This window comes from Chironomus tepperi, unplaced genomic scaffold (assembly GCF_022539635.2).
Source record: "Chironomus tepperi strain 1889 unplaced genomic scaffold, CSIRO-AGI_Ctep_v1 contig_161, whole genome shotgun sequence".
NCBI classification, from domain to species: Eukaryota; Metazoa; Arthropoda; class Insecta; order Diptera; family Chironomidae; genus Chironomus; species Chironomus tepperi.
The window spans coordinates 846,456-870,099 of record NW_027226283.1 but is presented as its reverse complement, the minus strand read 5'-3'; the positions used below and the strand labels follow the sequence as shown (position 1 = coordinate 870,099).

The 23,644-nt window shown below is 28.6% G+C and overlaps 1 protein-coding gene across 2 annotated transcripts; it reads left to right on the top strand.

The window, feature by feature from the left end:
• The first annotated feature begins 1,077 nt into the window (after nt 1-1,077).
• LOC139088183 (homeobox protein unc-4-like) lies at nt 1,078-21,728 on the top strand. 2 transcript variants are annotated; one of them, XM_070637268.1, is made up of 6 exons: nt 1,078-1,493; nt 1,603-1,899; nt 17,571-17,705; nt 17,786-17,829; nt 20,465-20,604; nt 20,670-21,728. In XM_070637268.1, exons 2-6 carry the CDS (start codon nt 1,623-1,625, stop codon nt 21,025-21,027), a joined length of 954 nt encoding a protein of 317 aa, XP_070493369.1. In that variant the 5' UTR covers nt 1,078-1,493; nt 1,603-1,622; the 3' UTR covers nt 21,028-21,728. The 2 variants fall into 2 exon arrangements, with proteins under 2 accessions (XP_070493369.1, XP_070493367.1); XM_070637266.1 differs by having other exon boundaries at nt 1,078-1,899.
• The last annotated feature ends 1,916 nt before the right edge of the window (nt 21,729-23,644 follow it).

Sequence of the window (23,644 nt, the reverse complement as noted above, 5' to 3'; positions counted from 1 at the left end):
TTTTTCTAGACTTATTATGTCCCAAATTTTTTGAGAAATTGGATTTGAAACCCCTACGTTAAAAGTAATAAGTAGAAAATTAATTTTATTTCCATTAATGTGTTTCCAGGAATTTAATGAACTGCAAAAATAATTGAAATTAAATTCGAAAAATTCTTAAAAATCTTCCCGCAATATTAGATTCCCCGAAATCTAACAGATTCTAAGTATTGTACTTATAAATTATAAAACATCTCCCGTTAAAAGCAAATACAATTTTATTAAGCTCCCCGACCAATAAATTAGTATAGTACAATTAATCATTATTGCTACATAAGTAATTGAACGTAAGTTTTTTTTCGTCGATGCTGCGAGAGAAGAAAAAGTTTTCCTCATTACAGCGTGATATGCAGCCTAATCCCATTAAAAAAAATCTCATTTAAAGCATATTGGTTTTTCATCTACGTATAATAATATCAATTAGCCAAGCAGCAAATGAAATGATATAATAAAAAAATTTGCAATTCTTTGAAAATGAAATTTTAATTTCTATCTCGTCGAGAAATCAATAGAAAAATACTTAAATTCAATAAACAAGAAGTCTTTTTTTTCTTCGTTTGACTGGAAGTTATATACTGATATATGTGGATGATGATGAAATTTAAGGTTGTATGAGTAAAACGAGGGAAAAAAATTGAACCAATCAGAATACAGTGGGTATGTTTTTTCAGCCATTTAAGGTTACATGATGAGAGAGAATCACTATTTCTCTCACCTACAAACACATTGAAATGTTAAAAAAGATTCCAGGAAACATAAATCCTAATGCAACATAGTTAAATGTTGAAACATATAATTACTTGTGAATCAATTTGAATTTATTTCTTTCCCATGTAGTTTCCCTAAGAGCACGCCTACAATGATAAAGACCAGTTTTTTTTGTTGTTAAGTTTTTTTCTTTCTTTCTTGCATGCCTTTTTAAAGTGAACAACTAAAACTTCTATAACAATTTATATGTGATGGTTTTACAAATATATTTTCTCAGTTCATATTTTTTTCTTCTCTTTTCGCAGTATATTTTAAAATCCGAAAGCGACCAGGTCGCATACAGAATATTTTATCACTTAATTAATCTAACGCCTTGTTAATTTGAAAACCAGTTATAATAAATTGATAATTGTTTTAATAAGAAATTTTTGGCACATTAAAAAGTTAGAAATAAAAAATTAAAAAATAAAGAAAAAAAATCAATAGCATGAACAAGTGAGACATAAGTACATGGAGACTGTGAAAACAATTTAATATATATATTTAAAAAAATAATGATTAACAAATGAGATTGTGTCAGTAATTATTAAGTACACACTTAATAAACTAAGCAGTGTTAATTTTTGCATAATTAATTAATTAATTAAATAATAAAATAGTGTAAAAAATAGTAATTTATTTGGAATCATTCAATACACATATACACACACAAAAGTTCTGTTCTGGCATTAATATAAAATAAAATAGTAAGTTACAAATTTATTGTAACTATTTGAAAAATTTAACTAAGTGATCTATGATTTTCAAAAATCCAAAATTATTGTGTTAATAATAAAAACTATATAATGGTGTTAGGGCACCAGGGCCTAAATAGTATGTCAGGACCACCATCGGGAATACAACCAGCTCTTCAACTTGCTGCAGTAGCTGCACATCTAGTTCCACGTTCGCGTTTATCATGGGCACCTTTTTTACAATTCGGTGTGGCGAATCCAATGCTTTTTGGTGCACCGTTTTTGACACGACCCCATTTCAATGGAACTCATACATCACAACTTATGTCTGGAAATAACAATAATTCACAATCGTCAGGATTATCATCTAATAGAAGTGTACAGAGTCAACAAAGTGAAGATTCAAATGATGAAAGAGGTAAGCTCCATTTTACATACATAATAAGTGCAAACAAAAAAATATTTTTTTCCGACGGAAGTTCTTTGTGCAAAAGGAATTGCAATTTTCGACTAAATAATTTGTGCAAATTTTTATGTTAAGTTGTTCGTTATAATTAAAGTGATGAATTGAACTTAGTTTTGATAATGATTTAATCGCTTAAATCTCTCGATGACAGTTAAATAATCAATATGACTGAAAACTCTCATTGCATTGACATCCGCAGAATATTAATCAAATTTTTAAAAAGCAATTAAAAGTATTTAGTACCTAATTAAAAAATTATCTTGAATAGTTTGTTTTTAAAATTTCAATTAAGCGAATTTTAATTGGAAACAAGTTGAATCCAAGGCCTAGACACTCGTAAAAATATTGTATTAATTGCATTGAATTTATGCATATTCCATTTACATATTCATAAGTTTGTTTTGTGTCATTTTTAAAAACTTTAATTTAAAAATTTCTGAAATCAAAAATTTGAAGAAAAAAAGAATCGATAAGAAAAGAATCAGTGTCTAACTAAGCTGTGCGTTACGACACACTACTTAGAATTATGGATCATGTCAATTTACGTAATAATCTTAAATCGTGCGACAGTGTTTTACAACCTTAAAGCGCTACAACTTTAAATTAATTGTAAATGATGATGTATGAATCCAGGTACATATACAGATCACACTTCGGTAACACCTTTGTATGTTCAGCAGCTAATTAAAAAATCTATAGACTAAAAATTACATTGCAACTAAGTAAACTTAAGTGCATGTCTAGTTATTGTCTAGTTCTAACGGGTTTTTATCTTTCAGGCTAGATATTTGAGTTAATTTAAGTATCAAGTCCTTTCGTGTAAAATTCCATTACATGTTGAAATCACGGCTCTTGTATCTTTCTCGTCTAAATATTAACTATATAATTTTAACTCATTCCAACACCTCACATTATCCAATTACTGGTTTATACATTCTAACCTTGTGTACCTAGTTAAGCTGAAGTATCTAAACTTCTAAAAAATCACTAGGCAAATTAGCACAAATCAGATAATTGATCGAAAATCTAGCATCAAAATTGTGTAACTCTTACTTGATTCCGGATTCGGTTTGAATTCGACATCATTTCATCTAACTTTTGCTTTACGGGGATGGAATTTAAACAAGAGTCAACACCTCTTTTCGCGACCAGCACCTTGCCATCAAATTTATATATTTTTTATTTATACAACCATGTGATTAAGGGACGTAAAATGAACATATCAATTCAAATTAAATTTTATATTTCATTTGTAAAAATCCAGAACTCGAAGTTTAATGGAATTTTGTACGGAAAATCGACTCAAGTCGAATTAACTCCATATTAAATTCTAGTCGATATTGAGCTATTTAAAAATCATGTTCTTAAATCAGTTTGAATCAGTGGAAAAAATCGGGACATTTCTTAATTTGGCATTTTTGAGGTTATTTTATATCATTTTAATTGAAATTTTGAAAAAAGTTATTTTAGTCCTGGGAATGAACCCGGACCTTCAAAACGAAAATGTTCAAAATTTGTCAAAAATTTCAATATTTGTATGGAGTTTTCGACTTGTTGAAAAATCGGGACATTTTGAGGCTTTGTCGGGACACAGCAGCAAGGATGAATAGTACAGCAGCGTCTCGGCAAAAATAAAGCAGATGGCCGCCCTAGTTAAAGTCAAGTTCAAAATTTGTAACTAAGGTTTAATAGCTAAAATGTATTTGAATCAAATGAAAGAGTGTCCGTTCCTATATATTTTTTCAATCGAACGCTGAAAAGCTTCTTTGAAACAACCGAAAGACCTCTACATGTCAAAAACAATCATAATCAAAAATAATAACAACAGACTAGTCATTGTTTGAAATCAATTGCAAAATTATCAGTGCCAATTTATTTTAGAATTTAAAAAATGTTGTAATAAAATGTTTTAAAACAAAAATACACGATCAATTACAGGTTGTGCTTAACACAAAAATCAATTAATGTTTTAAAATGAAAATTCGAGTCTAACAAAAATGCTGATTGTAGCTTAACAATACTGTTAAAAAAATAACAATAATAATAATTTATGTTAAAACTTTGTGATAAATGCAGCTAGATATTCGGTAAAAAATACATAAATTCTGTCCCATCTTAATGCTCAGAAATGTACGAATATATGAATATGTTTTTTGTAAATTGGATTAACGCCTTTGGGAATCTACCACTGACATAACATATCTATCTTGAGTGTATTATCAATTTAAAAAAAGAAATTAAGACTATACACAAAAATATATTAACAAAAGCGCGTTCTACGTATATTAAAGACCGTCGCCCGCAGGTAAAGTTCAACACAAAAGGTTATTATAAATGATTGTATAAAAAATGTGTATAAATGAAATTAAAGTCAAATCGTATGAGTGTTGGATGTAGTAAATTATGTTATTAAATCGAAAAGAACAACAAAAAAATTAATCCTTTCTTCTCAATTAACTCCTCATTCATTATACATGACATAAAGCGTATAGTTTTTTATTCATTGAAATAATAGTCAATTATTCGTGTCTAAACACAATTTTTACATTTTTTCTCGTACATTATTTTCGAGAGAGTAAATAAGAATGAGTGGTTTTATACTATATTTTCAATTAATTTCAGCTCTTTAGTTTCTTTTCTTGTATGTTACTAATCATGAACATCTGTATGCAAATGATGAATAATTTCTATCACATTTAACATTTTTTTTTATTCATGATTCAAAATGTTGTTTTCTGTCTAATTCTTTTAAAACATTTTCATTAGTCTTGAAAATGAGGGAATACGTCGATTACATTTAAAGATAAATTCCAGCTAACTTATTATGTTGTTTAACTCAAAAAGTTTAAAACAAAACGGAAGTTAATATTTTATGACGCATGTTCGATTTTGCACTTTAAAATTGGGAAGCTAAATCATGTGTCTTGCTTAATTCATATTTTGTGAATCACTACTCCAAGTGACGTAAAGAAAACGAAGGAATCTGAACATGTCTTGGCATTCAAAGGAGTGCATAATTAAACCTTGTGTATTCCTGGTAGCAAGTCGACTCGAATTTTGCTCGAATTTCTCGAGTATCCATTCAAAATTGAGCAAACTCAATTAAATTAATTGTGTTCATTTTGGTGAGTATGCTCATTATGTGCTAGGCTTTAAACTCTGCCTGGTGCTGTCTATAATTTTACACACCTTTTTGGCTGCCAACACACTATTGAGTCATCGACGTATTTAAAACTCAGACAGTGTGTCTCAGCACAAAGAGTTAAAGATCTTTATACTTGCAGTAATGAGCAACCTTTTTATCACGGCACGCCTTGGTTGTGAGCCTCGATCGAAATCGTCCAAGTAATTTAGTTCATGGCAATTTCAAGAAAATTTGTTTTCTCACTAGTATGCTGCAACACACAGGTTGCCCAGCACTGACATTTAGAAAGACAAATCGAGCATAAACTTATTTCATGAGTAGATTTTTCGATAGATATTGAATTTTACTAGTAAGCATTTGAGTTATTGCCTTGAACGAAATTGATGTTAATTTAAAATATCAAAATTATTACTAGTTCTTCCAATTCCTTTAAATATGTTAAATATTTTTAAAACGAATGATTTTGGAAGCATGCAATGATAATTAAATTATAAAAAACATGAATTTTACTTGCATGAGCTCAACAGCGCTCAACCTGATCTTCAGGGTTTAGAAGCTTAGTTTAATATTCTTTTGAGTTTTATTGGATATACCTAGTTCTATAAATTCAAGTAAACTAATTTAAAACTTAATTTATTTTAAATTAAGTTCCATTTATTTTAAATTAAACTCCATCAAATGCTTTTTTACTATGATTCCAATCAGACATCATACCCCAGTTTAATATTTTATATCAATAATGCACAATTATAAATGTAAATGACGAAAGTAATGATTGGAAGAGTAATTCAATAATTTTACAGGTGGTTAAAATACAAACAATAATAATTGTTTCTTAACATATTCTATAATATGCATAGCATATTCTTTAGTGCAGAAAAATTAATAGAGTCAAGTTTGCAAGTGCTTATTTGTGATAGGTATAGAATTAAAAGTGTTACGGAACGAACATTAATGTCTGTCTTCATTTCTGAATTCTTATAAGTTGATAATTATATAAGTATGAAGTTGTTTTCTTGACAATCTTATAATATTCTTTGATTTATTTCTGCATTATTAATTCTGAATTCAGATTTCCTCAAAATTGTTAAAAATTGCACTAAATTTTCAAAAAAAGCAGGAAATGTATATGCTTTACTTGATGGGCAATTTTTGCTAGTATAAAAAATAATTACATTACAATGCCGGTATTTTAATAAAAAATGTTGAATAAAATTCATTTATGAATATTGTTCTATAATTTAGAACACTTTACTATCTATGAACCATGGATATAAACGTATATACGTATTTTTTTGCCAATGAGTTGTATAGTTTCTATTAATACACGATAATGTTCAATTTTCTTCCCTATTACATTATCATTAGTAACCTTATAAAAAATAGGGTGTGATTGCTACATATGCATGTATGTTCATACCGAAATGATTTTTGGTGCTAAAATGTCAATGTTTTACAGCTTTCAATTATTTTCTAATTTTTTGTAAATCTTGGCTGGTCATGTGATGCACTTTATTTATTGGGTTGATTTGATATATTAATAGTCTTCTAATTAACTTAGGAGAAAGGACACACTTATGACTCATGTGTTACTAATTTCTTGAAAACTTTATATTCTAACAGACAATGAGGATACTCACCTTATGTGTGTACTCAATCAATATAGTTGAGCGGTCCTCCGTCAATTTTACAGAAAAATATTAATTTGGATGAAAATGGGATGGAATTAAGGCTTCTGTTAACCTTAAAAATTTTAAAACTTAACGCATGAATTTTGAATCTTGGTCCAAAAATGCTTGAAAATGCTCCAGGATCATTATGTCGAAATCAAAACAATCTTGTGATTGTGAGATTGTTAAGAAATAATTGAGCAGACACACAAACTACAAACAAACAGCCGAACAATGCCTCAAGTATTGATGAAAAATATAATAATGATCGTAATGGATATATAATATTGTAATTGAGCTCTATAGAAATAGAATTATGTTATTAACTATTAATAAAAGTTGTTTATGATGAATCAATTTGTATGAAAGATTTTCATTAAATCAATGTAAAAAAATCCCCAACAGATTTCATTGGCCTAAAATGCATTTAAAAATCATTCAGATATAACGATTGTGATTTTTATATTCATAACAGTAAACCTTGAAACAAATAATAAAAAGATCCGCAAAATATATGCTGAAGAGGCAGAGAGAATGATCTAATAGAATGAAAATTTGATTTTTTTGTGGGGATTGATGCATGCTCTTTATTTAAGCTGTATTATAGTTTTTGGTTTGTGCAAACAAATGTGAACAGAATACAAAAATTGTCAAGCATCACATCCTAAATGTATTGTATCTAATATAATAAAGGGATGAATAACATAGCATTAAATCGAATTTTCTCTTAGATTGTGAAAAGGGGTTGTTTAATAATAGATGTATGTATGATCTTTATACCATGAAAGGGATATAAAAGTGGCCACACATATTGAAGATGTTTGCATCTACTTAACTTATTTCCGTAATATTTTTCTCTTTACTAGTCAATTTATTTATTTATTTTTTTTATGCCTCAAATATCAACCCCTAAAGAATTTTTAGCTTTGATATCATTTTGATTGTTTCAGCTGTACTGTGCTCATTTCTTTCTTATTATTGATGATATCAGGAAAAATGTTTCTCCATTTCTTGTTGTATTTTTTCTCTTATTTTTCCCCCCGAAAAAAAATCACGTTCGAATTAAATAAAAATAACCCTCTAGAGGAAAATCTACGATACCATTTTTTCTGCTTCGCAAGTTTTCCAACACTCTCGTAGAAAATAAAGAGCAGAAGAAAGAGAGAAAGAGAGACTGACTCTTTGTATGTTGGCTGTGAGGGTTGAAAACATTATATACATTTTCATAGACTTTTTATGGTTCTTTTTCAATGCAATTTCGGGTGAAATTATTAGCTCAATTTTGTTTATACTCTTATTTCTCCCTCTTTGTGTCTTGTTCTTACTGCTTCCTCTCAACGGCTGCTCTTTTGGGGTTTCATGCTACATTTGACAATGATAGGAACTAGTACATGCTAGAAAAATATTGTTTTTTTATGGTCTCCATTTCATTATTCAAACATCGATGTATTTGTATTTAACTTTATAGTTATAAGGAATAGAAGTAAAAAATCACTTTTGCGCATTTCAAACGTATACATACCTAGCTACACATAAAATGTATATAATTTATCAGGTATTACATTTTGATAAACCATTTTGTAACAAATTGAGAATCATTTCACATTGAAAGCAACTTGACTCAACTTTTCAACTCCAGTTCAACCTGATGGAAATCTCTTTTTATGCTTGATATAAATTTTTGTTGAAAAGATGATTTTCATGAGTATTGACAAATTATAATCGTGTATGCGGCGTTCTTTCTAATGATTCACATTTCAATTTTCATGGATTTTGTAAAAGTTAATGATAAGCATGCATCGCACATGGTCTCGACTAGTGCTTTTCAAACTTTGTGTCGTGAAATTTTCTAAAATTAATTTGTTTTTCATGCACGATTTTGAAATTATCATGAAAAATAATTTTTAAATAATCTTTTAGATGAATTTCAGTCAGAATGTGAAGTATAATGAGCAATTGCAAATACAAATTTTACTTTAGGGGTTTTGAACACTCCGAGTGGTACAATGGGAAAAACTAATTATTTTTTGTCGTAATCACCGTAGCGGTGTCAAAACGAACACGCTGTACTGTTATCGAAACGATTCAAATCTCCATAGTTATCAATCACTTAACTGATGCCCCACCAAACCCACATTAGTCGTGAGCATTGCGTGAACCTTTGTCAAATCGACATAACTTTATATAATGATTGAGAGATTCGGTCTCTAATGAAAAACGAACTCAAAACCCTCGCACTTACAAAAGAGTGAGAGATGTCTGGTCTATTGCCTAACCACTCGGCCGCAGAGAACAGAGACCTTACTATCGCACTGACAGATTTGCCTATATATGGCTAGATACTCTAGATTCCACTCTAGACACTACAATGTCTAAAGTCCTAGTTCTCCTAAAGAGTCTAGTTACTCATAAATTCATTTAAAATTGTTTGAAACTTCCGTTGAAAATTCCAATCATCGAGACGATCTGGAGACTCTCTCTCATATTATTGTTCAAGAAAATTCCATGGGGAAGTTTTAATTTTGTTCCCTCTTCATCTTCGATTCTTTTCGGTTTTTCATTTTTTTAGTAAACATTGAGAATCAGAGAGGATCAATATTTTGAAATGTTAATGCATGCACAATTTATAGGTTAAAAAATAATAAAAAACCCCAAGAGCTTATGATGAACGAACATGCCTTCTTGACCAGTTAATTATTGTGCATTCACAAATTGTAAAAGATCTATTCAAGCACAAATTGAAGAATTTAATTATTTTAAAATGTGCGAATATATATGAAAAAAGAAGATAAAAAAAAAGTATTTTTTGTAGTTCATAAATGAACTCGGTGTAAAATTTAAAAATGCTTTCGATCGATTGTGTAAAAACACGCCTTAACAGTGAAAAGGTAGAATGAAAAAAGCCACAATAACAAAATTGCCGCAAGCATAAACAAAGTAATTTATAAAATTTAAATTGAATAAATTCTTTTAGCTTTTGACGTTAACGTGGAACCTTTTTCACACTCGCTCATTTAAACACTTAAAAATTTATAAATAAATTATGTTGTTTTCTTTCGCTTTTTTTTTTTTTTATTTTTCTTTGAAAGGCTTCAAAAAGTTTAGAAAAACCGAGAAAAACATTAAAAAACATTTTCTTAAGGTGAATCGAACTTTTGTGTAATCTCAGTCGGTAAAAGATGGAGTAAGCTGAAATATCATTCGTTAAAAATTAAATGATGTTATGTTGAGGTAAAATGTTGGTACCAAAGCAAGTTTGAAGTTTTCGTTAATCGCTACACTTGCGAAAATAAATATGATGTATAACAATGAAAATTGCATCTAAACAAATTATCAGATTGGCACGTTTTTCACATTTTCCAATTGTTTATGACTCTGAAGGGGGATAATGATACTGGATTAAGTTGTGGATGCACCAATGTTGTCCAATATTTTTTGAGTCACGGCTCACTATTATTGTTGATTTTAAGAATTTTCAAATTTTTGGAGTAATTCACTTGAGCTTTTTCTGCCGGTACACAGTGAGTTCTACGGCAATGTGCCACGGCACACAGTTTGGAAAAGACTGAAACATATATTTAAAACTATGTTATCTTTTTATAATAAATAGTGTGCAGCTGTAATATAAATTACTGGTAAATTACTATATGAGTGCCCATATATGTATGAAATTACTCATAAAGGTTTAGAATTGGATTCCTTAAATATTCTTTTAGGTTATACAGCTTGTTCGAACACTACGTAAGAGCTTAAAAACCGCCACTAAAAATAGTTCCGATAGGCAGAAGTAGATTAATCAATTTAAAATCTGGCTGTAAGTGACCCAGGAATTATCTATTTCACAGGCACCATTTCACAGTAACGCTAGTTTGGTTCTGGATTTAAACTCAAACCAGCATATTTTTATTCGATTAATCGATTCGGTCTATTCGGGAACTTCAGTATAAATCAACCAGAGTCCGAAGTAGACTTAGATTTTGTATAGAAATTTGACTCAAATTGATTATACTCGATATAAAATTGGAGTCAATTTCGAGATCTGATTTATACATTTGAAATATGATAAATTTAAAAAATAATAAAAATCACCCAAAAAAAGCAGAAAACCCCTAAAAGTATCAAGCATGAAACTTCCAAAATTAGAAGAATAAATCAAATCCTCAAGCTAATAATCCAACAATGAAATCAACAACCCAATAATAAGAAAACGCGATAATTTGGTAAAAGAATAAAAAAAAAACAATTCGGTTAAGCTCCGGTAAAAATGAGCATCATCCATTGAAATTGATGACCTCAGTGTTGAAAAAATGAGTTTATTAAACTAACAAAAAAATATGAAAATGAGAGAATTCATTTTTATAGATGATTTTCTTTTATGTAAGCGCGATGCCGATGTCAAAAGATTAACTATGATTTACAAACACGCTAGTATGCATACTCCCCACCATTGCTATGCTTATTCCCTTGTTTATTTCCCATACTTCTGTTAAAAATAAACTGAATAAAAACCAAAGCATTTTCAATTTGTTCTACTTCGATTTAATTTTATTTAATCCCCTTATCTTTAACATTTAATCAGTCACATCGAATTGCGAAATTTTCTATGTTTATTTTCAATTCTCATCAATCTTTCAAAATATCATAACAAATGATAAAAAATGTGATATCATCATTAATTACCATAGTTGTTGCAGAGGACATACGTCTGTTCACGTGTCTAAATATTAGTCCCCGTTCTCAAATTCAACGATTAAGGCCTTAAATTTAGTTAATAACTTTCATACTCAGATTTCTATTTACAACACGTGTCTATGTGATCCATGAAAAAAGAGCAATTTCTAAACATAATGCATTCAAGACTTTAACACCAACACCAGAAATCGACTTAGGGGTTTATTTATGTGTTAAGTAGGCGGTTTTATATTACATTCTTTCCAGTCTGATATAAATGAATTGGTTTTTCCTATTAATCGCATTTTATGCTGACGCATTAAAATACAATACACAATTACATAGAAAATGCAATGTTATGTCAAAGTAAGTGGGGGATTGAAATGTTGTTACAGTAAATCAGATAAAACGGATTAGGTGCAAATAGATCTGAATATTTTCACTATAATACAATAATTTGTACAATGAGGGAACACTATCAATTTGATTAATGACTTCTTATTACCGTTATCAATTTTTTGTGTGCCTTTTTTTTAGTCTAATTCAATATTTATTGTATATCTTGTGCATCGCTTGTATTTACAATATGTTTTTATCTTTTAATTGGAGTTTTATGTGAACTTTTTTTTTATTAAATATTATTTTTGCGTTCATCCATCCATCCATCCATCGATCGTTCAATAAAGGAAGTAACGATTTTTGTTCGATAAATTGTAAGCTAATTGGATTGTTGCAAAAATTTGACTCTTGTTCTTTACTATGTAGCATATGGATATCAAATTATTATGTTCATAATTTTACAATAAGGCAGTCGAAATGCGCCTTAATCAACCGCCTCTATTGATTGTTTTTATGATTAGCGAATTTTTGCAAAAAGTCAGCTTAATAAAACAATTTGTCTAGTCGATCGATCAGCTGCCGTTGAAATATCGTTAACTATTCATAGTAGAGAACCCGAATTAGTTTTGCTATATCAGTTTTGACGCATCACATAGTCTTAAATCTTGTAATCATTTCTAAATTCGATAATTGATGATTTCAATTTCATATTTCATTTGTAAACATATCTGAAGTTGGTTACGAATAAAAAATTTGAACTTTGAAATAGTTTTGAACTCGGAAATTCGAATGTTGAATAACCGTTTTAAATGGATTTGCATTTGGGTAAATCCATGAGTAAAGGGAACTGAAAATTTCGATGTGCAATATTTCTCAACTTGTTAATTTTAATTTCTTTTTAAAAAATATCAATAATTGCTAAAATCTACTACTCGAACTTTTAAAAAGCCATCAAGTAGTGCCGGTGGAATGAAAAGCAATTGTATTTAATGCAATTATGTCCATACAAACTTAATTAAGTTAAAAAATTCGAAATATTTTTCTTACGTTTTTACGTACGTAAAAACCAAAGTTTTAACCGATTGACGCAGTTTTTTGCAAATTTTGACTTAATTAAGTGTTTAATGAACTTTCAGTGGACATAACTGAATGAAATTTGGGTATGTTTATGAGTTTAAATGATTTTATCCTAGAAAAATTGAGTAATTATCGAAATATTCTAATTTTTGTAAAATTATTTTACGAAAGTTTAACCGATTGACGGAAGTTTTTTGATAATATCTCCCTTAATAAGCATAAATGCTACACTGTTTAGTTCAGAGAAGCTGTAGACCAAGTTTTTATACAACTTTAGTTGTAAAAAGTAAGGTATTAGGCCGTATTTAAAGAAATATTGAAAATTTAAACTTTTTTGTGACCTTTTCTCACTCATGGATTTACTCATTTGCTCTTTTTAATCAATTTCTAATCACTGGGACAAAAATGCGCTAAAGTCAGTCAGCAGTATCGAGTACTTTTTTAATTTATTTATTTTATTAATAATTTTATTTTTCATTTCCTGTAAGCAAATTGAGCTTCTCCATTATTTAGTGTTGCAAATATAAATTGAATAATAAAATTCAAAGCATTCATTAATTTTGAATGGGCGATCAATGATGGCAACATTCATGCATAACTTCAACACAATAGAAAACAACAATTCTTTGTGGCTGCATACCTCAATTTTCTTGTTTGAAAAGTTATAATTTAATTAAACTTTCAATCGAAGGTTGGCTCTTTTTTTATTTCTTATTTAGTTGGGTTATAGACTCATTATTGTACAAAACTATTGACATTAATTAGGTATCATTAATGATATAGTCATAAAGATATTTAAAACAATTTATCATAATATTTCTTGAACAATTTACTTTTTTTTATTAAGTTTTTACCCAATAATTATATGTGTTCAAAAAAGAGATGCCTAAAATAAAGAAATAAAGTAAAGGCAAAAATACAAATTTCCGTTGATGAAGATCGAAACGATCTATATATTCTTACATTCCGTTTTAACCTATAATTTCTCTGCATCATAATCAACATTTATCATATCGTGATATTTTTCTTATAAAGATGATGAATTGGAACAGAGAAGTATGAACATATTAATTTTAGTAAATTGTTTAAAATCAGCCAATGTAATAATCAAGCCAACAAATTTGAACCTCGACGCTTTAAATTGATAACTCAATTTAAAATAGCTTTATAGACTGAATACCGATCGGAGTGGAGAGGAGAAAAAAAAAGTAAATTGAAAAATTATTACAGGGATGTCAAAATGAAATGCTTATTAAGGAGGAAGAAGACGAACATGCTGCAAGAAAATATAATATAAGATTTATGCATGAGTCTATAAAATATAGCTAATTTCAAATCATATAATTATAGTATATACAAGAGAAAAAAACTGACATTTTAGTTTTATTAATGATACTAGATTCTCACTTTTTTTTATTCATATTTCATTTAGTCTAGTAATTTACACTCTCGATAGCTAAAGTATATGAATCATGTAATGATCTATAAGTGCGGCTATTACATTAAACATTCTAATTTTTTTGTCACCCCTGTATTTCATCTGCATACAGCATACAATACATAACATGGAAGATGATAATTGAACCATATGCTAAGCATCTTGAACAAGCAAATGTGAAGCTAAGGAAGAGCCAGAAAACAATAATAATTGTCAATTAGAAAAAAATTTAAATTTAAATTTTATTCAAAAAAATGTGATAAAATCAATTTTGTGTTCAAAAATATCTGAGCATGCATGATCATTAAAAAAGCGCTTCCAAAACCGCAACATCCAATCAATTATCAATGAAATAATGGTTCCATACATTTAAAACACCGTTTACTTATTCCTGTATATATATTATGTATATATATAAATGTTCAACCATGAATAAAGGCTGGCAAAAAAATTAATAAACGCATAAAATTCATACGAGAGAGAATACGATCAAGCATGTATATATATATATATATGCTTTTGAGAAAGACGGCTCGAAGTAATTTCTTTTGCATCAGAGGGTATCCGTCTTTTTTTTATAACTTAATTTTATTTATGAAGGAAAACGAGCAAAACATTGAAAATTGGCAAATAAAAATTAATAACCTCTTTGCGGCAATAAAATAACAAGGCTTGGAAATGATGAATGGCAATATAATTTACTTCTTTTTTTTTATCATGAACAAGGAATTATCAAATGAAGCATGAAAATATTTAAATTATCATTCATAACTTTTTTTTAGTTTCCAAACCTTGAACTTTAAGAACAACACGGTACAAAAGAAGGTTGTAAAATTTAACGTTTTGCTGGGCATTGCGGCCGATCAGAACTGGTTGTATGGCGCAAATTTTCTCTCTCCTTTTGAAGCGATTGGCACAATTACTGTACAAACGTCTCAATTTCTTTCTGACAGCGTTTAAGTTATAAATTTTTTTTCACTAAAAATTAATTTTATATTTCATTTTAAAACTCAATAAAAAAGGAATACGAAGGAAATGTGTTGGGCAATAACGAAAAATAATAATAAAGAAATTCACTTAGTTTGTATTTTTATTTTTATATGTGCCTAACAAAGGCAAAATTATTATCAAGCCGATGATCTTGTTTAATGAAAAATTCTCATTATAAATCCTGTAAGAAGCTCATGAGAACTGACATTGATTATGATTATAATATTAAGTCATTAAATTCTGTGTCTTATCAATTAATTATATTTATTTTCACAACATACAAGAAATGTGAACACAAACAAATTTAATTAAATTTATAGAGGTTGTGATTTTAAAACAATTAGCTCATGAAAATAGAATCAGTTGCTAAATTAATTTATATATCCAGTGGTGGACAACCTTTTATTTTTCGCGGCACACCTTAATTTTGCACATCGAAGTCGCACACGGCATGCTGTTTATCTTTTGACAGGACACTAGTGTGCCGCGGCACAAAGGTTGTACATCACTGACACATATAAAGGAAACGTTTACGGAAGGTTATTTATGTTTGTTTTTTTATTAAAGATTCTACAAAATTTTAAATTAAAATCTTTCCCATTTCTTATGGTCTTCATGTCTTTAAGGCATGTGGTCTACCTTTTTTGGTTTTGCCATAATTTTCACTGAATCTTTTTCTATGAATAAATTTCATTCTGACTCTATTTTGTACATTTATCATTCAAATGAGCTACTCCCATAGATTGTGAATTTTAATTTCAACTTGCCACTAAAATTAAGCATAATGAAGGTTTATTTTCTTAGAAAAATACTTCAGAATTGGAAATTAACCATAATTACTGCCATTTTCGTTGTAAGTCTACTATTAGTAATTGATAAGCATCAGCTTACACCGGCAATTTCCAAATCTAGAGACATTTGAAGCGCAAGCTCAGTTTGTTTCCGTTAAATAATTGAACATATAATATCAGGCTTAGAAGTTGTTTAAGTAAATCTGTCGTTATACACCAAGGAATGGCTTCCTTGTTTCCATCAACTTTATGCATTCTGAAATATATATACAGTCATTTTATCGGAATATACGATGCGCAGAAGTCTGATTATAGAACACAACTTTTGGCGTCTGTTTGATGAAACATCTTTACTGTTGCTTTTTTTCGTCTCTTCCTTTTCAAATTAGGGATTCAAATAGCTATGTTTAACAGAAATGTGAATAAGGTAGCTTTCAATTTCGATTTTAGCGACTGCTCATTTATTACGATGGTGAGTGGTAGTGACTCGGTGGTGCAATGGTGTAGTACTTTAGATTCTAATTATTAAAACACCGATCCTATAATCAATTGGCTTGAGACTCGGCAGGAAAGATTTTTAACTTGTTCTTTTTCGAATTGTTACATACTGTAAGCTCCACGATGTAAAGTCATCGAAGGAAAGGTTCTGAGTTCTGATAATCATACAAACCGTAATATCCACCTGAGTAAGGTAGTCTGACGTCCCCTCATTCGTTGAACAATTTTACAAATGAACCGAACGACACAAATTTAGTCGGATGGGCACCGATACGTCCCAGTGTTGATAAGATGTGAAAGTGCCATAACGGCCATGAGACGGCTGTTAACGACCCATTTCATGGCGAAAATGAAACTTGCCCTATCGCGCTATTCAAGTTACATACTTGAAAGATTACAATAATTAAATAAAACTAATTGCTTAGATTTTTAATTAAAATTCTAAGCTTGAAAGAATTGAATAAGCGTAAACAAATGTCTTGATAATAAATCTAATAATGCTTAATAACATTTAATAAATCTTCAAATCAGCTAGACTGAATCAAATCAAATCAGAGTTCATTTAATTAAAGTTTCTTACACAAATGTATTTGTGGATATGGATGAATGAATCTTCCTATCAACACAGAGATCATTACGATAATTATAAAAAGATTAAAGCATGTAGGATTTATCATTAAACGCAATCATGCTTTGGTGTTTGATGAAATATACTAAAATATTGATAAATATTTACTTATGAAGTGATTAATTATGCTTTATCGATTCACAAATTTACTTCAATTAATTTTATCTGTTATTTTATATGTCAAAATGATTAAGACTGATAACTATTTTACGGCACATATGTACGGTATGGACATGATATGAAACTACATATATATGAAACCAACTTTCATTGAGTACCTACAATAAATTAGTGATAAGATAAATAAATAATGAAGAGAAAATGTTCATAGCAATAAAAGCTAATGCATTCATTTTCCATAAATAATTATTTCTAGGCTCAACGGCTGATGGGGATGAGGAAAATAATTCATCGAAACGAAGACGATCTAGAACCAATTTTAATTCATGGCAATTAGAAGAATTAGAAAGAGCATTTACAGCTAGCCATTATCCTGATGTATTCATGAGAGGTAAACTTTTATATTATGAGACATCATCAATTTAACAATCTACATGCTTTTTATCCCTTTCTTTCTTTCGACATCTGTAGAAGCTTTAGCAATGAGACTGGATTTAAAGGAAAATAGGGTTGCGGTAAGTTTGCACATTTAATGTTATTTTAAACAGAGAAATTCACACTTTTAAGAGAAGGAATCACATTAGTAAATCAAATAACATTCTCATTTCTCAAGTAAATAAGCTAAATTAGATATATTCTTAAAATAATAACCACAATTATTATTAAATTATTAATAAACTTTCGTTCAAAGTTTAATTAAGTTGTTAAACTGCTTTTTAGAAATAAATTCGATATAATTTGTAATTGAATGCGATTTATTTATGAAAAAGCAATAGAAAATTACTGCTAATAATTTTCAAACCTATAATCACACTAAATCACGAAACTTTTCAATCAGTACCTTTAGTAATACATGAGTTATTCGTACAAAAGACCAAAAGTCTTTATCTGAATACAATACACAATTTTACTTTAACATTAGCAACAATAAAAATACAACAGTATATATTGTTTTCGTGACAAAATATAATTTCTTTTAATTGTATGGACCACTGCCTTCAATTCTAAGTCATTTATAATATTAATGTGTACATAAGGAAACCAAGTTGTAATATTAAATTATATATTTAGACATTTTCAGACATAAATCCTCAATTTTCTTGTAATTCGATATTTTGAGGACAACATAAAGAGGAATAGAAATAGAAATTTTATTGCTACTAAAAGGACTCATTTTTGTCCATTATATGAGAATATAAAACTTGCGGCGTATTTGATTTTGACAAAAAAACTTTAAGTAATTCAAAGTATTTATTAAAGATTTAAATGAAGTTTTAATATCCTAGTGGGTATTAATAGGCGGATACATTTATTAAGATTAAATGAAAGCCGTCTCTGTGTCTGAATCTCAAATGGCTTTTGTTAAAAACTAAAATTGAAGACAAAAGAAAATAAACGGGCATTCATGATTTGAAATGTAACAGAATTTCAAAATCTAAAAGTGAAGTTCAAAGTTTGAACTTCTTGAATTTTGATGAGAATTTTTGGCGCAAACTTTTAGTATAAAACCAGGAATTTTTCAGAAAGAAATTCAGTCGAATTTGAACATTCAAATAGCATTTTTCAATTCTAAAACAATAACTAAAGTAATAAATAAAACTTAAGGTGTACTTGTAAGTAATAAAGGATGAATTATTATTTGTGTCGCTCGGGATAAAAGGAGATCCAAAATTATATAAAACTTTTTAGATGAAATGCCTTTAAAAATTCCAAAAATATATATTTAATTGTCAAAATCTAATTATAATAGATAATAGAGCCAGTAAATCTTAATTCCTTCTAGTTCAGTTAACTCCTTATTCAAATACTATACATATGCTACTGAGATCAAGTACATAATACAGGTTTTGAAACTTTGAGTGAAATAAATTTTATTTTCACCACTGGGATTTCCTTTTTTAACCGAACTAATGATTATCCCTTTATGAAGTATAAGAAGCATCTATCTATCGAGTATCATGGGAATAGAATTAATGAAATTTTTTGTTTTCTGGTAGATTTTACCTCTGCCTTTAAAAAAATAATAACATATAGTATCGTCATAATAAACTATTAAATATAATTTTCGTCAACATGACAGTAAAGATGATTCTTTTTGTTCATTTTTGCTGTTAATAGAAATTCCACAATTTGTGCTATAAAAATTGGATAAAGCAAAAAGTCACGGGGATTTATTGTATTATAGGAGTTAAAAAGGCAAACTGCAATCACCCTCTTAAATAAACACAAGTTACATTTCGATTTATTTATGATGCAATTGAGGTTTGGAAATTTTCTAAGGATCAACCCTAATAAAAATCTTGAAATGAAATGGAATTACATTAATACATATGTTAACTATTTTCATTTATTCCTGGTATCAAAAATTTTGGGTGTTTTGAGATTTCTTTTTAAAGAAGTAAATAAATAGAAAATAATGATGATAGAATTTATTATGAACCAAAAGGGGATTAAATCTTTTTCAACACTTTCAGAAAGAAATAAGCCAGAATTGATGATGCTACTACAAAATGTATGATTGTATGTAGGGAGAAATGCACGCTTCAAAAAACTAATTTATATTTTGTTGTAAACAACAAAAAATGAAAAATTATTATTAAAATTCATTGCATCCCTACACTTGATACATTTTCTGAAGTGTCGATATTATGTTTGTATATACATTGCTACTACAAACAAGTGTTGTGTACAAGGGGAATGAAATTTTCAATTTACATTATTCAACCTTTTCAAATTAAGATTTGTTTCTCTTTTTTTAAGTACGAGTACGAGAATACCCGAGCAATACTTAGCATTTCATTTCTTATGGGATATAGAAATTTATTGTTGCGGATTATAAAGATGGGCGCATTTATAATGTGCAATCATATGCCTCTTTATGTTGTAATCTTTCCGATTATAGAAATTATACCCCGAAAATCTCTTTTTCTCCCCTGTGTTAACATGCTATGAAAGAATAATGATTTTATTAAGATAAATCATTTTCTACATTAAATAGTTGGTCCAATTCAAACAACGATTTAATTTCTAATTTTCTTTCCCATTTAGTCTTTTTGTTGTTTTAATAATGTGATGAATTCTCTTATGACCACATTCATACATACATGACTTAAATGACACACAAATAATTCTCAATTTAAATTCTTACAGGTTTGGTTTCAAAATAAAAGAGCAAAGGTTAGGAAACGTGAACAAACGAAAAAAGGACCAGGACGACCAGCACATAATGCCCACCCTCAAACGTGTTCCGGTGAACCAATACCCCCCGATGAGATTAGAGCTAGAGAAAAGTAAGTACTAATAAAATAAATCTATAAGCTTAATTTGATTAAACTGGTTCCAATTGTGTGTATAGAGCGAAACGAAGGAAGAAAATTGCAAAGGCCATTGAGAGACAAGCTCGAAAGCTTAGAGCGAAAGGAATCACAGTCGATGTAGAGGCTTTAAGATCCGAGTATGTAGCACAGCATCGAGGGCAATTACTTAGTTCAGATAGTGAAGATAACGACGAAGATCCAATAGATGTAGTTGGAGGAACTGACTTAACAGACGAAGAGTCACAAGATTATACAACATCACAAGACACACCACATCAAAGAAATGAAAGTGTTGAGCATTTAATGAGTTGCAATTCAAATAGTAATGATACTTCCAAGCACAGTCTTAGACCTAATCCATTTAGCATTGAAAATATTTTATTTAAGAATACATGAAAAATTATTCACCTTCACATAAGCAATAATTTTCAGTCATCAAGTTTAAGATACTAAAGGGTAATCAGCAATTATCAAGTATTTACACGTCTAAGTTAGATTATGAATTAAATTCATATAAATTTCTATGAAATATATCGATCAGACTTACTTTATGGGCCTTTAACATATTATTCTTGATGTTGTTGGGAAAATTGCTAGATCTTTATGATAAAGCAAGAGATCTAAGGGGTTTTAAATTGCACAACAACCTCATGACGTGGCATTTAAGCCATAACACATTTTCACTGGGAGTGTGCTATGCAATCGGTAATAAAACCTTAAATCCAGTTGAAATTCGACTAGAAATCTAGATAAATTTTCCCAAGAGTAACAAGCCGTGTTCAAAAATTTATGTGAAAATATTATTGTTTCAGCAATTGAAATAACGGAAGCCCATATTAGCAATTTAATATTATTATTATTTCTTTAGTATCTTAATCATTTTTTTGTCACAACAATGAAAATGGTGAATCTTACTTAATGTTGTGCAATAAAGAATTATAAAAGAGAAATGAGAAATATGTTTTAAAAAATGAAAAAAAAAAAAGAATATGAAAATCAGATGAAACATATCTTTATGTATTTTGAGAAGACTTTTTTACCTTATCTCATTTGTTTAATAGGTAGCATAAGTAAAAAAATTGTACTAATAATAAGTTAGTAGAATGAAGTACAAAAATAATACTATAATAATATTAATAATAATAATATAAGAGTAAGAAATAATAAGAATAATAAAAAATCTTTTATAGCATGAAAGAAAATAAATTGAAGGATATATGATCATTTGTGAATGAAATTTTTTTAAATTCTCAATTGTTTTGCATTATATTTTTTTCCTCTCTCTTCTCAAAAATGATCATTATAATCTAATGTATCTTGTTTTGTTTGATCTGACAGCCGAAATGAGTATGATTTATTTAAGATGTGAAAATTAGCTTTTTTGTTCCATCCGTTGTGATTCTTTACTTGTATTGTGTTTCTCTGAAAAACCATTTGAAAGGCACAACAAACAACCCAAACAAGTCAATTTCGTTTTCTTCTTTGAGGTTTTAAACATGAAATTAATGATTTTAAAAGAAGAAAAATTGTTATGACTTATTTAATCCATTGTTGTGCGTTGAAGCAGCCGACAACAGCACGAGAAATAATCATAAAGGAATCGGTAAGAAAAATTAATTTTTTTATGCTTTAAGGTGAGGACGAAATTAGTAACATTTTAGAATTATAAAAAATGAATAGCGATGAACATCACAAAATATATATATATACACATATATATAGATATTCCTTATTGAGAATAACAAAGGGAGAAAATTAATTAAAAAGTTGAAAAAAATTCGTTTTTTTTTTTCTTCAATTTTCGATCGTACCTTTTCACCACTACATTATATTTTTTAAATTCAATAAAACATCTTAATCATCTATCCCGTGATTAGTTTTTTTTTCTTTCATTTTGTTGTTATTTATTTTGTTTACCAATTTTGGATTTTCATTTCATTCCTATGTATCTTATAATAAAACTTAATTTCTTTGTTTATCAAAATATAGAGATCCATTGATTGTTTAAAGGTGCTAATGCTCTAAAATTTATGTGTATAAGTCGTATATTCGAATTACTCTGTTAAAAATGACCATAATCATATTTTTATTATTGAGATTATTATTGTGTGGATAATTTGAAAAAACAGACTCAAATGAAATTTTTTTATTGACTGTGATACAAAATGTAACAAATCTTTTGGAAGAGGTCGGGGTTAAAAAGGTCTAGTTACTCTTGTCTTCTTGCTCTTATCTGGCTTGTTTGTTAAAAATTGTTTATTGCTGATATGCTTGATATTTTTTGGTATTTTGAAGTCTAATACACAATTACAAAATAATACATTTTTCGATTAGAATTATAACTTTTTAAGTTATTTAAATCATCTTTGACTGAACAAATTTTTTGATTAACTTTATCAAATACAAGAATACAAAGGTCCTCTTAACGGTTTTCTGGAATTCAAATTTTAATAGGTTTTGAATATCTATAAATTGAAGTTCAAAATTTGAACTTGAAAATCACATGTTTTTGCCAAGTTATTGATTAAAACACAAAAATCATTAATTAATGGATTTAGACATTGCTTTAAGCAGAGCTTGAATTCGATGTGGTTTAAGTCGACTTAAGTTTACTTGACTCAAAAGAATTATTAATCAACTGGACATTAACTTGCCATCAACTAGTTATAATATGTTTTTGTCCGCTCGAAGCGGTGTCCTAGCGTACAAGTTATACTGTTAATGCTTCGCTTCGAACTTTAGTATTAAGTCTTCTAATTTTATTTAATTGACTAAAAAAGTCTCTGAAGAACCCAGATCACTCATCAATTACGAATACAGTCCAATAGCACAGAAACTGATGTAAAATACTGCTAATATTGCAAACCTGAATCAATCCTAATTTACTGTATGTCTTTATAAATGTTCAACTCAGCGATATTGATAATAAAGAACTGGTCCTATAAAAAATAGTCAAAATTTCGATCGTTAAAATTTTGAATCCTACGAATTTATGTTTGCATAAAATATCAAA

Bases quoted from the DNA above. Each gene is read 5' to 3' on its own strand.
- LOC139088183 (XM_070637266.1), top strand. From the start codon at position 1,593: ATGGTGTTAGGGCACCAGGGCCTAAATAGTATGTCAGGACCACCATCG. The intron at 1,900-17,570 runs GTAAGCTCCATT...AATTATTTCTAG, and splicing joins AGATTCAAATGATGAAAGAG to GCTCAACGGCTGATGGGGAT. The intron at 17,830-20,464 runs GTAAGTTTGCAC...AAATTCTTACAG, and splicing joins TAAAGGAAAATAGGGTTGCG to GTTTGGTTTCAAAATAAAAG.